This window comes from Myotis daubentonii, chromosome 11, assembly GCF_963259705.1.
Source record: "Myotis daubentonii chromosome 11, mMyoDau2.1, whole genome shotgun sequence".
In the NCBI taxonomy this organism is placed as follows: domain Eukaryota; kingdom Metazoa; phylum Chordata; class Mammalia; order Chiroptera; family Vespertilionidae; genus Myotis; species Myotis daubentonii.
The window spans coordinates 48,534,395-48,552,026 of record NC_081850.1 but is presented as its reverse complement, the minus strand read 5'-3'; the positions used below and the strand labels follow the sequence as shown (position 1 = coordinate 48,552,026).

Below are 17,632 nucleotides of genomic sequence, written 5' to 3'. Positions count from 1 at the left end.
GGGGAAAAATCAAGTATGTATCCTGCTATTTCTATACTAACTGCATTTCAGGATAACCTGATGGAGGGAAAGCTCTTTTCTATAGAATAATTTCAGCTAATAAATGCAAAAAGGAATATTGGAATTAGAAAATAACCATTTTGGAATTCCTAATGAATTAATAGATCTGGAAAATGACCGGACTTATTGACCAATGGCTGTTAAAACTATTAAGTAAAATGTTGATGGGGAACTTTTTTAATAGATGGATTAGGCTGAATGCACCTGAACTCACCAATAATCTTAACATCACCAAAAGTGGGATATGCAGACATTTTGTGCCTGCTGGTGTGTTGTAATAGGAAGTACACAACCCCATTTATGAATTATTCTTGGCAGAGAAATTGAATCCGAATCTAATCAAGAGTCGACCTAACAACTAATTTACAGAAAATGTAGGGAATAGAGAAACAAGTTAAAAGACAACAGAAAGCTGTAGTCACCACATGGATGAACCTTTAGGACGTGCTAAATGAAATAAGCCAGTCACAAAAGGACAAATAAAGAGTTCTGGAGATCGGTTGCATAACAATGAGAATGCACTTAACAGTACAGAACTGCATGATTAAAAATGGTTAAAATGGGGGTGGAGGTGGGAGGGGCTGGGGAGAGGTCAATGGGGGGAAAAGGAGACATATGTAATACTTTAATAAAGAATTTTTAAAAATGGTTAAGATGGTAAATTTTATGTAATGTGTATTTTACCACAATTTTCATAAAGGTGGAGGCTAACTGTTATTGCTTAAAAGAAGAATTAAGGGGCATATCCAACAAATATTACATATGGACCATGTTTGGATCTCAATTTGAGCAAATAAACTGAGAGGAAGGGAAGGGAAGGAAAGGGAAGAAAGAGGTAGGCATTGTGTAGAAAGTTATAGAGCTCAGCACAGTCTTTGGGGAGGTACTGTTGACTTTGTCATCTGACCCAGACCTCAGGTTGCCTGTGCCACTTGCCAGCCACATAGCCTTAAGCAAATTAATTGTTTTCAGTTTTTGTTTTATTAATCCTCATCCCAGGATATTCTATCCATCTATCAATCTATCTATCTATCATCTATCTATCTATCTATCTATCTATCTATCTATCTATCTATCTATTTTTGTTAATCCTCATTCGAAGATATTTTTCCATTGATTTTTAGAGAGAGTGGAAGGGATGGGGAGAAACAGGGAGAAACAGACATCAATGTGAGAGAGATAAATTAGTTGACTGCCTTCTGCACACGTCCCAACCAGGGGATCAAGCCTGCAACTGAGATACATGCGCTGGACTAGATTCGAACTCAGGACCCTGCAGTCTGGTGGCTGATGCTCTCTATACAGCTAGGGCTGTTTTCTGTTTTTATTTATTTATTTATTTATTTATTTATTTATTTATTTATTTATTTATTTTTTTTTTTTTGTTTCCTGTTTTTAAATGTTTCATAAACATTTATTGAATCTATGCAATGAGCTTAATATTTACTATATATTAAATACTGATGGTTCAACAATGGGGTCATAAAACTAAATAATAGTCCAGCTGGTGTGGCTCAGTGGTTGAATATCAACCCATGCACCAAGAGGCCACTGGTTCTATTCCAGATCAGGGCACATGCCCAGGTTTCAGGATTGATCCCCAACAGGGGGCACACAGGAGGCAGCCCATTGATGTTGATGCATTGATGTTTCTACCTCTTCCTCTCTCTCTCTAAAATAAATAAAAGCATATTTAAAAAAGGAACTGCCAGACTATTAAAAAAATAATATATGGTCTCTGCTGATACTGAAGAATAAAATGTGAGATAAGAAATAGCAGGGATAAGTCTAGAAAGCTAGGCAAAAATAGAATCTGGAAGGCCTTGTATGCCATGTCAGAAGATTGGACTTTATCATAAAGAGCCATTGAAGTTCTTATTTTTTAAAGTTGTCCTTTATGTTTATAAAAACAATGTACTTATACATTTTAAAAAATTAAATGCAATCCCAATTTTGAAACTCTCAATGGAACTTTCTTCTGAAAATTGTCAAACTGATTCAAAAGTTCTTTAGGAAAACAAATGTCAAGAATAGCTAAGAAAACTTAGAACAACATGGAAGGGCTTGGCCCTGTTAGATAGCAAAATATACAAGAAAGTTATAGTAATTAAAGCAGCATGTTATTGGTACAGGAATATATTAATTGATGCAACAGAATAGGGGTCTCCTTTAAATAAACTAATGAATATATAGGAGTATGTTCTATTTCATAGATTCTAAAACATAACTTTTCACATTTCATTTCATTTCAAGTTACATGAATATATATATATATATATATATATATATATATATATATATATATATATACACTAGAGGCCCGGTGCACAAAAATTTATGCATTCGGGGGGAAGGGGGGGGGTCCCTCAGCCCGGCCTGTGCCCTCTCGCAGTCTGGGACCCCTCGGGAGATAACGACCTGCTGGCATAGGCCTGCTCCCGGGTGGCAGAGGGCAGGCCCAATCCCTAGGTGCAGCCCCTGGTCGGGCTCAGAGCAGGGCCGATTGGGGAGTTGGGGCGCCGCCCCTGTCATGCACAGAGCAGGGTGGATCAGGAGGTTGCAATGCCACCCTCAGTCATGCTCAGGGTAGGGCTGATTGGGCGGTTGGGGCACCGCCCCCTGTCACACTCAAGGCAGGGTCGATGGGGAGGTTGTGGCGCCACCCCCTGTCCCGCACAGAGCAGGGCCCATCAGGGGGGTTGGGACTCCGTACCCTGTAGCGCACAGAGCAGGGTCGATCAGGGGGTTGGGGAGCTCCCCCCTGTCATGCACAGAGCAGGGCCAATCAGGGGGTTGGGGAGCTCCCCCCTCTCACTCACAGAGTAGGGCTGATAGGGGAGTTGGGGCACTGCCTCCTGTCACACACAGAGCAGGGTGGATCAGGGGGTTGGGGTGCCACACCCTGTCACACTCAGGGCAGGGCCGATGGGGAGGTTATGGTTCTACCCCATCACACACAGAGCAGGGCCCGTGGGGGGCAGTTGGGGCGTCACCCTCTATCACCCACAGAGCAGGGCCGATCAGGGGGTTGGGGCGCCGCCACTGTCACACTCAGGGCAGGGCCAATGGGGAGATTATGGCTCTACCCCGTCATACACAGAGTAGGGTCCGTGGGGGGGGCGGGGGGGGTTTGGGGCGCCGCACCCTGTCACACACAGAGCAGGGCCGATCAGGGGGTTGGGGCACCACACCCTGTCACACACACAGCCGCAGAGCAATCAGGGGGTTGGGGAGCTCCCCCCTATCAGGCACAGAGCAGGGCTGACCAGGGGGTTGGGGCACCTTCCCTTGTCACGAACAGAGCAGGGTGGATAGGGAGGTTGTGGCCCTGCCCCCTGTCACACACAGAGCCACAGGGCAATCAGAGGGTTTGGGCGCTGCCCCCTGTCATGCTGATCCCGGTGCCAGGAGGCCTCTTGGCTCCGCTGATCCCGGTGCTGGGAGGCATATTACCCTTTTACTATATAAGATAGAGGCCTGGTGCACAGGTGGGGGCCGGCTGGTTTGCCCTGAAGGGTGTGCTGGATCAGGGTGGGGGTCCCCACTGGGGTGCCTGGCCAGCCTGGATGAGGGGATGATGGCTGTTTGCAACTGGTCACACACCCTTCAGGGTGGGGGTCCCCACTGGGGTGCCTGGCCAGTCTGGTGAGGGGCTGAGGGCTGTTTTCAGGCTGGCAGGTAACTGAAGCTCCCAACCACTCCTTTTTTTCTTTTTCTTTTTTATTCTGGGCCAGCTTTAGCTCTGAGGCTCCAGCTCTTAGGCCTCCACTGCTGAAAGCAGGTTTCTGGCCTTTGTTTACCTTCTGTATTTGAAACAATGTTGCGATCCTGCTGGCTGAAGCCTGGCAGACTAAAGCAGGTTTCTGGGGTTTTGTTTAGCTTCTATATTTGTAACATAGTTGCTTAGAGTTGCAGCTCAGAGGCCGGCAGCGGCAGGGGGGGGGAACGTTGGAGTCCTCCGTCACTGAAGCAAGCAAGCCTCATGTTCGCTTTAAGCTGCCTGGCTGCCGGCCGCCATTTTGGCTGGCAGTTAATTTGCTTATTGCCCTGATTAGCCAATGGGAAGGGTAGCGGTCGTACGCTAATTATCATGTTTCTCTTTTATTAGATAGGATATATATATATATATTTTTTTTCTTTTCTTTTTTCTTTTTAAATCCTCCCCCAAGGATATTTTTCCATTGATTTTTAGGGAGAGTGGAAGAGAGAGGGAAAGACAGAGAGAAACACTGATGTGAGAGAAACACATCAACTGGTTGCCTCCTGCATGAGCCCCAACCAGGGCCCGGGCCAGGAAGGAGCCTGCAACCATGGTACATGCCCTTGACCAGAATCAAACCTGGGACCCTTCAGTCCGCAGCCTGACACTCTATACACTGAGCCAAACTGGCTAGGGCTAATTATAAACTTTTCAAACAAGTCATTTTTTTCTTAAATAATTCAGAATTGGTTCTGTTCCTTGGAACCAATACCTTAGTTGATTCAATTTGTAAAATGACCTTTAATTGAAACCTATATAATTTTATTAACCAACTAGAGTCCTGACTCATGAAATTCATGCAGGGCGGGGGCCCCTCAACCCAGCCTGTGCCCTCTTGCAATCCAGGACCCCTGGGGGGATGTCTGACTGCCATTTAGATCAGGCCTAAACCAGCAGTCAGACATCCCTCTCACAGTCCGGGACCCCTCACTCCTAACTGCCTGCCTGCTCACTCCTTACCACCTGCCTGCTCCTTACCCCCCTCCTGCTCCTTGCTGCTTACCACTTGGCTCGCAGCTCCTTAGTGCTGCCCCAGAGGTGGGAGAGGCTCCTGCCACTGCTGCTGTACTCGCCAGCCTGGTTTGTGGTCAGTGTGTGCCATAGCAACTGGTTGTTCTGGTCGTCCTGCCATAAGCGTCACTGGGCTTTTGTTATATAGGATGTCACGCAAATAAAAAATTTTAAAAATGAACTTTGATTTAGTGTTGATGAGTGTTATAATTTTGTTGAATAGTTTTACTACCTTGTGGTTGTTTTTTTTTTATTGATTGGTTTTTAGAGAGGGGGGAGAGAGAAAAACATTGATTTGTTGTTTCACTTATTTATGCATTAGTTGATTCTTGTAGGTGCTCTGACTGGAGATTAAACTTTCAAACTTTAATGTATTGGGACGACACTCTAACCGAGTTATCTGGCCAGGGCCCTGTCTTATGTTTTTTATATGTGTATTTGAGGAAATTATCATAATTCTAGCCACCTAGTAACTTTTAAATAGTTACTGTTCTGTGTGCTTTACAATTATTTTCTCCTTTTAAACTTCAAAACAACCCTATGAAGTAGAGATGATTTTTATCCCAGTTCTTCAGGTGAGAAAACTATACATTATTTGCATCCTTAATTTGTAAGTATTTTCTTGTACCAAATTTCTGTAAACATGAATTTCAATGAGGACATAATATTCTTATAAATGTACTATTGTTAATTTATCAATCCCTTTCATTGAACGTATATGTAACTTCCAAGTTTTTGCTATTATAAATAATACCATAATGGACATATTTGTACATGATTATCAATATCTCTATTTTTTTGGGAGAGATGACAAGAGGTTGGATTATGTATAAAAGTATCTGTCTCACTTGCCGATATTACATTACAATAAGTTGTTGACAACTTAATAGGTGAAAATGGTTTATCATTTTCATTTGCATTGTTTATCAGTGGAGTAAAACATTGATGCAAGCCAGACTTTGGCTTTCTTCTAATTCTAGAGGCCTTTTAGGTCCACATGGTTCAGCTTTGGTTTTATTCATCATGGGACTGGACTCCGGGACTGGCATATCTTTAAGTTCCTGCAAACAATCCTCCGCCACAAATGTTTTGGTTAGCCTTCCTAGGAATTCGCAAATCTAAATTGTTACTGTTGTTCATTGAGGCTTTTGTCCTATCAACTTGCTGTCATGTCATACAACTTTTGGTGGGGTGGGGAGGGGCGGGGCTTGACGGGGAGGGGCGGGGCCCAAGGCGCAGCGTGACGCCCGGCCGGGAGGGGGCGCGTCGGCGTCGGGCTTCGCCGGTTGCCGGGAGAACCCGTGACAACAAAAGGCGCGGACTGCGGCGGCGGCGGCGGCGGCGGCGCGGTGGAAGGAAACCGAGGAGTTCTGCGCTGCGCTCGCCGCCGGGACGGGCTTTCTCTGGCCGGTCAGTGCGCGGCGGGCGGGCCGGCCGGGCTGGCGAGGCCGGGTGCGGAGCTTCCTCCCGCCTGCCGCGTCCCGGGCCCGCCGTTGGGAGGAGGAAGCGCGGGCCGGGAGGGGCGCGCTCGGGGGCCGCCGCGGGTGGACTCCGTTGTGGGGGCGGGAGGCAGTTGGGGAGCCGGCCCGGCAGACGACGGCGCCCCGGGGTGCTGGGGACCCCGCCGGAGGAGGTTGGGCGCCCCTGAGGAGGTCGGGGAAGTAGGATGCGTGGGAGCGCGGGACCGAGCGGCTCTGGAGTCGGAGCCTCGGTGGTTCTCGTGTTTGACCCTCCAGCTGCGGGATCTGGAAGGAGTGGGAAGGGCCACCCCTTTGGGGGGTTCGCTTTGTCGCAGGCGCCTTTTTCCCTCGCGGATGTCGAAACTTGGCGCATTCTGGGCGCTGAAGTCCGACCCCCCTCCCGCAGAGGTAGCTGATGGCCGAGAAAGGATGCCAGATTCTTCCTTGAAAACGCCTTTCAAATAACACCGCCCTCTTCAAGTTTTTAAACCGTCGATGTTTCCCCTCTTTACTTCCTGTCTTCCCCAGCTAGTACTTTATGGAGTTGAAGCCTTTTCTGAGGTCCTTACGCGAGTCACTTTCGTTTGCTGGGAAGTTTCTTATGGAAATATTAACAAGCCACAACTTTTAGATAACCACTCCTTCTGAAAAACCAAGGGCACAGGATGCCAGCCGCATTTGGAAACACTTATTTCTGATTAATGACATGGCTTCGGTGATCAAATATTTATCTTGTCTTTACTCAGATTTCAAACTCCCATTGAGTATGCCTATATCAGATTACCAGCCAGTCAGATTTCACCTTCCTTTACATTTAACGATGACATAATAGATATATTTCTGATTACTGTAATTGATCAGAAGCTGAAGAAGTGTAAGTGCTGTGGATTTTTAAACAAATTCGTATATATTAATTTTTTGCAAACCATATGTTTATGGGTCCTAGCCTTTGTAGCTAAATTCCTATTATATATATTAAAAATAAACCAAGTGGGGGAGCATTTGAGATCATGCTGCCCGTCTCGTTCAAACACACATTTATAAAAATTCTCTACAGGTTTGCACATTTCTTAGCCCTTTCTCCTACTACTCAGTGGGAATGAGAAAAAGTGAAATTCCAAAAGACAGGATGGTTGATAATATATATTGCCACTGTAAAGAAACGAAAGAATGGAGGAGGAGTATTTACATCTCTAACCACTTTGAGAAAATTAATAGTGTTGCTATCTAAAGTTAAGAAATCAGGAGCAATTGTGTAAATATGCAAAGTTTAAGTATTATACAGGTTTTGAAAGGCAGTGGAAGGCTTGGAAATCTCATTGGTATCTCCTGTGGGTCAAGTTTCTTAAAAAGAGAAATGCAGAAAAGGACAGAACTAATGACAAAAGTAACAAAACAAAACCTGTTTGAAAGGAAGAATAAAGAACTTTCTAAAAAAGAAGTAGAACTTCCTCTCTATTGATTTAAATCAGCATTCCATGGGAAACACAAGTATGCTATTACCAAAAACAAACAATGAGACTGCTAGCCAGCAAAGATGCTGGCATTTGAGCACACTGATTAGGGCTGGTAACCATGGACAGCGATGTTCCTGCTGATGCCACAGGGATTCAAGACTGCTTTTCTCTGCTCCTCTGCCCTTGGAGTCCTTATGCACATTCATTTTGAGAAAGAAATTTCTTGATTTTCACTTTGTCTAAACCCACTCTCTTTATCAGATTGAGAAACACATACCTTCTTGCATCAGCCTAAAACCAGTTTTTGTTTGTGTGTATGTGTTTGTCTTGCATCGTTTGAAAATATATCACCACTTAGTTAATTTGCTTTAATGGCTGTCTTATGAAAGAAATATATTCATTAAAAATATATGTTCACTTGGGGGGGGGGCAAGAACATGAAAATATCCCAATTATACTTAGTACTTTTTATTAGCAATTTCGTTGGAAGTAGTTAGTCTTGGCTTAACACAGACCATGACTTGTTTTAATGTGATGGTATAAAAACACACACAACTAATCTGTATGATGAAACTTCTAATGTAGGTGTTTGAAGACATTGGGAAGAACCAACTCAGCACAGCATCTCTGCAATTTCTTTGGAAAAGTTCCCAGCAGCAGATGATTGTAGAGACCTTTAGGATCCCTGAAAAGATTTACTATACGTATGAGTATTTAGTTGTTCAGTGATGGATTTTAGTAGAATGAATAAAACTGACAAGATTAGATGCATCTTTTTGGCCATTAAAGATAGTTTGCTAACTATTTTGGCATTTTATGGTCCAAGGGAGCTGATATTATTTTACGCTCAGTGGGCTCTTAGTAGAGTGATGTAAATGTTTTTTGTTATTGTGATCCTTTTCAGACTATCCACTCACAAAGTTATAAATGCACAGTATTGCTGCACAGTTTTTAAAGGCTAGTGAATATTAAATATGTCTAAATTAACATTTCCATAGCAAGCAAATGTTACTTTTGTTCATTAGGCTACTAGATTACTTAATGATATTGTTTAAGACTTCCCTTCTCCCAAACTGATTATTTTTCATCATCTACACTAAACTTTATTATAGATTGCTTGTTACATTTGTAAACTTTTTATCCTACCAAGACCTACAAGTTTTGTGTTTTTTAAAAAATATTTTTTTAGTGATTTCAGAGGTAGGGAGAGGGAGAGAGAGTTAGAAACATCAGTGATGAGAGAGAATCATTGATTAGCTGCCTCCTGCATTCCCCCCACTGGGGATTGGGCCTGTAACTGGCATACGTTCCTTTGACCAGAATCTAACCCGAGACCTTTCAGTCCACCGGCCAATACTCTATCCGCTGAGCCAAATCAGCTAGGGCTGATGGTATCTTTTGAGGCTTAAAACTTTTGCATTTGATTAAGTGGATTTTATCTATTTTTTCATTTTATTGCTTATTCCTCTTGCTTTCGGTGTTGTATCTGAACAACCGTTGCCAAATCTAAAGTTAGCAAGAGTTACCCCCTTGTTTTCTTTTACGAATTTTATAGTTTCGACCTTACATTTACGTATATGAATAATTTTGCATTAACTTTGGTGTATGTGCGATAGGAGTCCGACTGGAGGGTGGATATCCAGTTGTACATGACCTTTTGCTGAAAAGGCTGTTTTCCCCCATTGAATTGTCTTTGCCTGCTTGTTGAAAATTAATTGCCTATAAATGTGATGGTTTATTTCTGGATCCTCAGTTCTTTTCCATTGATCTCTAAGTCTGGCTATGCCCATACCACACCTTCTTGAATGCTATTGCTTGGTTTTAAAATTGGGGAAGTGTGCCCTCCAATTTTGTTCTTTTTCACTATTGTTTTTGGTATTCTGTGTCCCTCGAATTTCCATATGAATTTTTGGATGAGCTTGTCAACTTCTATAAAGAAGTCAGCTGGGATTCTCTCTCTCTCTCTTTTTTTTTTTTTTTAATATATTTTATTGATTTTTTACAGAGAGGAAGGGAGAGAGATAGCTAGAAACATCGATGAGAGAGAAACATCGATCAGCCGCCTCCTGCACATCTCCCACTGGAGATGTGCCCACAACCCAGGCACGTGCCCCCGACCGGAATCGAACCCGGGACCCTTCAGTCCGCAGGCCGACGCTCTATCCACTGAGCCAAACCGGTTTTGGCTCAGCTGGGATTCTGATGGGACTTGTGTTGAACCTTTAGATCGGTTTGGGAAATATGGCATTGTCATCTCAACAATGTCTTGCAATCCATGAACAGGAGATGCTTTTCCATTTATTTAGATCTTCTTTCTTCCAACAATATTTTGTAGTTTTCAAAGTGTCAGTTTTACACACCTTTTTAAAAAATGTATTCCGAAGTATTTTATTCCTTTAATGCTATTGTAAATGGAAGTGTTTTCTTTTTGTTGTTGCTACTCTTCACCCAAGGATATTTTTTCCCATTGAGTTTTAGACAGAATGGAAGGGAGGGGGAGAGAGAAACATCGATGTGAGAGGGACATGGATTAGTTGCTCCCAACGCGCTCCCCAACCAGGACTAGGGATCAAGCCTGCAACTGAGGTACATGCCCTTGACCGGAATCGAACCCTGAATCCTTCAGTTCTTGGGCAGATGTTCCAACTACTGAGCCAAATAGGCTAGGGTTAGAATTGTTTTCTTAATCTATTTTTTCAGGTTGTCATTGTAAGTGTAGCTACCAATTTAATTTTTTTAAAAGATATATTTTTATTTCAGAGAAAGGGAGGGAGAGGGAGAGAGATAGAAACATTAGTGATGAGAAAGAATCATCGATCAGCTGCCTCCTGCATACCCCTTACTGGGGATTGAGACCAAAACCCGGGCATGTGCCCTGACCGGGAATCAAACCATGACCTCTTGGTTCATAGGCGAATGCTCAGCCACTGAGCCTCAGCAGCCCAGCCCAGTTTAATTTTTTTAAAATATATTTTATTGATTTTTTACAGAGAGGAAGGGAGAGGGATAGAGAGTTAGAAACATCGATGAGAGAGAAACATTGATCAGCTGCCTCCTGCACACTCCTGACTGGGGATGTGCCAGCAACCAAGGTACATGCCCTTGACCGGAATCGAACTTGGGACCCTTGAGTCCGCAGGCCAACGCTCTCTCCCCTGAGCCAAACCAGTTAGGGCCCAGTTTAATTTTTAATGTATTAATTCCACTAGAGATCTTCAGAAATTAGTATAACAATTTAGGAGGAGAAAAGCAGTTTTGATTATTTTTTAATAAAAAATGACTTATGGAAATCCTTAAAATTATTTCATGGATTTATTTATAATATTTGTGGCAATGAGGAGATGTTATTTTTAAATATATAGCTATGAAACCTAGTATAAGGATTTGCTTTTAACATGTGTACAATTACCTAGTTATTTTCTTTGATTTAATTTTTTAACTCCCCAATTATTCAATATTTAGATTAATGAGCTGGGAAATATACTATAATTACAGAAAGAAGGGCACAATGGAATCCCATGTGCTTATCATTTAGTTTTCATCATTTACCAACTCATGGCCTCTACCCCCTAGATTATTTACAGCAAATCCAGACATATCATTTCATCTATAAATTATAGATGTCCTTTACAAGACAGATTTATTCTTTGTAACTAGCTTATGTTGGAACAAAACCTGTTCTAATTGACTTTGCTTTAGATGATGATTTATTTATTAGGGAAGAGTCAGTAATTAAATTTTGTTTTTATTTTGATACACAGGAGTCCAGATCTTATGTAAAATGGATGGCTCTCACACTAGACACTGAATGTTAAGTAGAAAATCTGTTAGGAAAATCTAAGCTGCCATGGAGGAAATACCAGTAAAAGTTGCTGTAAGAATTAGACCTCTGCTATGCAAAGAAGTTCTTCATAATCATCAAGTTTGTGTGAGAGTTATTCCAAACACCCAGCAAATTATCATTGGGAGAGACAGAATCTTTACTTTTGATTTTGTTTTTGGCAAAAGTTCCACTCAAGACGAAGTTTATAATACGTGCATAAAGCCACTAGTGTTATCACTCATTGAAGGCTATAATGTAACTGTTTTTGCCTATGGACAAACTGGATCTGGGAAGACATACACCATTGGAGGAGGCCATGTTGGTAAGATTCTCATAGTCTTTGACGTTTGAAACACTTGAAAGAAGCTACAACATGAGAGTACCTGACACATAGTAGGTGCTCAGCATATTTTTTAAAAATATATATATATTATTGATTTTTTACAGAGAGGAAGGGAGTGGGATAGAGAGTTAGAAACATCGATGAGAGAGAAACATCGATCAGCTGCCTCCTGCACACTCCCTACTGGGTATCTGCCCGCAACCAAAGTACCTGCCCTTAACCAGAATCGAACCTGGGACCCTTGAGTCCGCAGGCTGATGCTCTAGTCTATCCACTGAGCCAAACCGGTTAGGGCTGGTGCTCAGCATATTGACTGAATGAAATAATGAATAGGATAATCAGATGTGCTCATAGGTCATCTTTAAAACATTGTTTTTTAAGTTGAATTTTCATTAAACAATTTAATTTATGGTTATATTTGTTTGAGGAAACAAGTTGAAGACAATGTTCAGTGTTTAGACCTTTGACATTTTTTCCAATTTTATTGAGATAAATTGACATAAAAATATTAGTCCAAGGTGTACAGCGTAATGATTTGTTACATGTTTATATTGCAGTGATTACCACAGTTCAGTTTATATGAATCACTGCACACAGTTTCAATTTTTTTTTTCTTATGATGAGAAATCTTAGCAACTTTTAAATATACAATATAGTATGGCTACCCATAGTCACCTCAGGACTTACAACCATTACGCACACCCCCAAACCATGTGCCTCTGGCAGCCCTTTGTCATTTTGAACAGAATTTAAATTAGACATGAGTTAACATGATGTAATGTTGCATTTTTTCTAGATTTTGCATCTTATAATAGTCCACTTGTAAATATTAAGAGTCCTGTAATCAGGACTTTGAGGAAAGTAACTTAGACTCTTTTCCCCGCCATTTTTTAGCCAGATTGTTAGGCAGTTGTAAAGTTTTTTACAACTTTATTGAGGTTTAGTTGACAAATTGTAAGATATTTTAAGAATACATTGTGATGATTTGATCTGTGTGTACATTGTGAAAGGATTCCTCCCTTCTAGTTAATGCATCCATCACCTTACATATGTATACAGATTTCTGTTTTAAATACTGAATACTTTAGGATATAATTTCTCTTGCTTGTAATAGTTGAGAGAAGATAGTATCATAAGATTTCCTTTAGAGCTGGAAAGAACCTTGAAAATAATTTCATTTATGAGTGAGGAGCTCCAGCCACAGAACACCGAAGGGCTTACTGAGTTAGGCGGCAGGTGACAGAGCGGAATTGAAAGCCAAGTCTTCTGTCGAGACTGTTAATTGTATTGGTATTTTCATACTAAAAGCAAACTTTTGAATGTTGTGCATATAGATCACTGTTGAAAGTGATCGTTAGTATTATCTATATGTATAATGGCTTTCAATTTTTTTTCTACTTTCATGCTTCTCAAATGTAGAATATGTAAGTTTCAGAAACATCTCCCATTGAGTGCAGGGATGGGTGTGGGGAGGTTTGGAGGTGGCTGTGTGGTTTGAGGAAGCCCTCATTCCAAAGAGTAAATGGAGGGGCTGTAAGTGCCTAACGCCACTACCTTGCCCAATTTTTTAGAATTAGTGTTATACAGGAATAGGAGATTTAAGATATTAGATTATTTTAGGGTCTCACAATAAAATACATTTCAGATTTTCTACTATCGTGGCTTTTCTTGAAGATCATAGTTTTTTGGTGTGTTTTTTTTTTAATATATTTTATTGATTTTTTACAGAGAGGAAGGGGAGAGATAGAGAGCTAGAAACATCGATGAGAGAGAAACATCGATCAGCTGCCTCCTGCACATCTCCCACTGGGGATATGCCCGCAACCCAGGTACATGCCCTTGACTGGAATCGAACCTGGGACCCTTCAGTCCGCAGGCCGACGCTCTATCCACTGAGCCAAACCGGTTTTGGCTTGTTTTTGTTTTTTATTGGCCAATGTTTTATGACCTTAATGACTCAGTATGTGCTTTATGCTAATAGGAGTATAAAATGTTCAGATCTTGGTGATTATTATAGCTATATTGTTTTTAAAAATATATATTTTTATTGATTTCTGAGAGGAAGGGAGAGGGAGAGAGAGAGAGAAACATCAGTGATGAGAGAGAATCATTGATTGGCTGCCTCCCACACCCTACACTGGGGATCGAGCCAACCTGAGCTTGTGCCCATGACCAGAATAGAACCCGGGACCCTTCAGTCCGCAGGGTGACACTATTCACTCAGCAAAACCAGCTAGGGCAGGCATATCAAACTCAAAGGCTAACATGGGCCATATAAGGTTTAAGTTTATGTGGGTTGCAAAAACCAAAAGCTTCAATTTTCATAGAAACGTAGCTTTATTTCAATGGAGACATGCTGAATACAAAGGGCTAAAATAAATGAGTAATCGTTAACAAAATAATAGGACATTTTAATAAAAATTAATATTTGTTCTTGAACATTAAATTACCAGACACTGATAACTGCATAAATTAATAAGCGTAATGCAAATACTAGTAAACCTATTTTTCTTGTTCTCCAAAAGCGAAATATTTTCTGTTGCGCACACCAAACAAGTTAGTACAAGACTAATGACGTGGCAATCGGCTGCTAGAATATTTGCTGCTAGTATTAGTGGGGAGAAATGGTGCACCTGCACGTAAAGTGTGTAAGGGAAATGAATGCAACACAATTATAGTAATCAGTCATTAGTGAACGTTGTAGTTCGTTATTAATATGTATAATAGGATATTGTAAAAATTAAGTTACAAAATTTTTATTAAAAAGTTTCTTATATACCGTTATATTGGCTGGGCCACAAAAATATTCGTTGTGGGCTGCATGCAGCCTGTGATCCACAAGTTTGACATACTTGAGCTAGGGACTATATTGGTTTTTTTAAAAAAATATATTTTTATTGATTTCAGAGAGGAAAGGAAAGGGAGAGAGATATGGAAACATCAGTGATGAGAGAGAATCATTGATTAGCTACCTCCTGCATGGCCCCCACCTGGGGATCAAGCCCGCAACCCAGGCACGTGTCCTCACTGGGAATCAACCACTGAGCTACACTGGCCAGGCATAGCTATATTGTTTTTTTTATTAAGAGGCCAGGAGTGTAATTTTAGTGCTTTAAGGAAAAAAGTTATCTATTGTCCTAAAATACTTTTAACTATTCTGAGGTGCTCTTTATCAGAAGAAATAGACCACCATTAGAAATAAATTTTGGTCCTAACTGGTTTGGCTCAGTGGATAGAGCGTCAGCCCAGTGAGCATTTTCAGTTTCCCAGATTGACATTCACAATTCTGAGAGTATTATTTCATCACATGAAATTTCCAATTCTGGGTCAGTTGTCTGCTGTTTAATTATTGACCATGGAAATAATGTTGGTTTCCGCCCCCCCCCCCCAATAAATAATTTATTGAGCATTTGCTGTATCTGGGGTATCATGCTACGTACTATGACAGAATGAAAATTTCTCATTTTTTAATATGATTCTTTTAAAAATATATATATTTCTTTATTGATTTCAGAGAGGAAGGGAAAAGGAGAGAGAGATAGAAACATCAATGATGAGAGAGAATCATTGATCAGCTGCCTCCTGCACAATCCCTACTGGGGATCAAAGCCCGCAACCCAGGCATGTGCCCTTGGCCGGAATTGAACCTGGGATCCTTCAGTCTGCAGGCCGACGCTCTATTCACTGAGCTAAGCGGACAAGGGCATTTAATATGATTCTTATTTAAACTAATATTCATTTTCCAATTTTTCAGAACCTTGGATGTACTGACTTTTACTAGGCCTAATCTTTAAAAACTTTTATTTCTCTACTCTTTAAATAGCATATAATAAATAGCTAAATGATCACTATTGAGGTACAAAACTTTATAAATTTCTCTCTCTGAAATAGTTTATTTCAGGAATATAAGCCTAACATTGAAATGTGATTTATAGGTTACCAAAATACGTATTGAAGCTTTATTATTAATATTATTTGAAATTGAGCTTTTTGATAAGTCTTTTGAATTTTTGTGGGATTTTTCTTATCTTTTGAAGTGGGTAATGATCATCTATACATACTGGCTAATCCAGAATGCTTATACTTTGGTTTATAGATATTGCTATTATCTTGTTCCTGGAAGCTGTCAAAAAGGAATCCACTTTCTCCCTTGTATTGGAAAACCTACAGCTTCCTGTACATGCCACACGATGGCAGTATTACATCTTAAATTAGGTGAAAGGCAGTCCAATTTAATAGAAGTTCAGATTTTCAGGATGATTGTTGCCAAAAATTTAAACATTGGTAATCTTCAGCTTGGAAACAAGTGGGTTTTAAGGTTCATTTGTAAACCAGCGTTTTGTAGCTTGTAATATATTTACCATGAAACAATGCTGAAAATGGTAGGTTTGTTTCTAAATTGGCCTATAGAAACTTATTTAACCTTAAGTCCCGATTTATTATTTCATTTATTCATTTATTTTAAATTTTATATTGTACTTTTTTTACTATTTAAAAAAATATATGCTAAATATCTATATCTATATATATAAAAGGCTAATATACAAAGTGTCCCCACAGGAGTTAGATTGGGAGACCAGGAGTTCTATCACTCGCTACGACGTGCACTGACCACCAGGGGGTGGCACAGAACGAAGGAAGGTGCTGGCTGGCGGGCGGCAGCTGAGGAAGGTTGTCCCCAGCCAGCAGCCAGAAGGCCCTGATCAGCTCTGATCACTGGCCAGGCCTAGGGACCCTACCCGTGCACGAATCTCGTGCACTGGGCCTCTAGTATAACATAAAATTTACTATTTTAACCATTTTAAGATTATAGTGCTCTAACCATAATCTTAATGTTTTGTAACCATCACTGCCTTTTTTTTCAGCATCCCAAATAGAAACTTTGTATCCATTAAGAAATAACTCCCCTTCCTCATCCTCTGGTGACCTCTATTTACTTCTTTTCTGTATGAATTTTCATCTTCTAGATATTTCTTAGAAGTGGAATCATATAATATTTGTCCTCCTCTGTCTGGATTCTTTCACTTGTTTCCAAGGGCATCCTCCTTGTAGCATGTATCAGAACCTTATTCCTTTTTATGACAATAATATTCCATTTTATCTATATGCCATATTTTGCTTATTCATTCCTGTGTTGGTTGGCACTTGAGTTTCCCCCCTTTTTGTCTGTTGTGAATATGCTGCTATGGAAATTGGTGTACAAGTATCTGAGTCCCTAGTATGCACTGTTGTTCATTCATAATGTTGTGCAGATCTATGTTCTGGGTTGTGGAAGTGATGAAGGAAAAGAGGTATATGACTACTTTTTTCCCTGATCTCATCCAGTCTCATGATATTGAATACCATCTATATGTAGCTGACTTCCGATTTAAAAAAAAATCTCCACTGCAGACTACTGTCTTGAACTCTGGACTTAATATATATCCAACTATTGCCTGTTTAATCTTTGCAATTGGCCACTAAATATCTCAATTGGATGCTAACAGACGCCTCAAGCTTAATTGGTCAAAAAATGAACTTCTGCTATTTTCCCCTCAAACCAACTCAGTCCCCACTCTTACCCATATTTATTGATGGCAACTCCAGTGGCTCAAGAAAAAACCGTAGAGTCATTCTTTTGTTGTTGTTAATCCTCACCAGAGGATATTTTTCCATTGATTTTTAGGGAGAGTGGGAGAAAGAGGGAAAGAGAGAGAAACATCGATGTGAGAGAAACAT

At 40.8% G+C, this 17,632-nt stretch overlaps 1 protein-coding gene across 5 annotated transcripts in view; it reads left to right on the top strand.

The window, feature by feature from the left end:
- The first annotated feature begins 6,096 nt into the window (after positions 1-6,096).
- The window catches only part of KIF27 (kinesin family member 27), a 76,323-nt gene continuing 64,787 nt past the window's right edge, over positions 6,097-17,632 (top strand). For 4 of the 5 annotated variants that reach the window (XM_059657025.1, XM_059657023.1, XM_059657022.1 and 1 more), the window contains exons 1-2: positions 6,097-6,241; positions 11,510-11,893. In XM_059657025.1, the coding sequence (XP_059513008.1) occupies positions 11,596-11,893 (298 nt within the window). In that variant the 5' untranslated portion in view covers positions 6,097-6,241; positions 11,510-11,595. The remainder of the gene's footprint in view (positions 6,242-11,509; positions 11,894-17,632) is intronic. The other variant, XM_059657024.1, reaches the window with a different exon arrangement.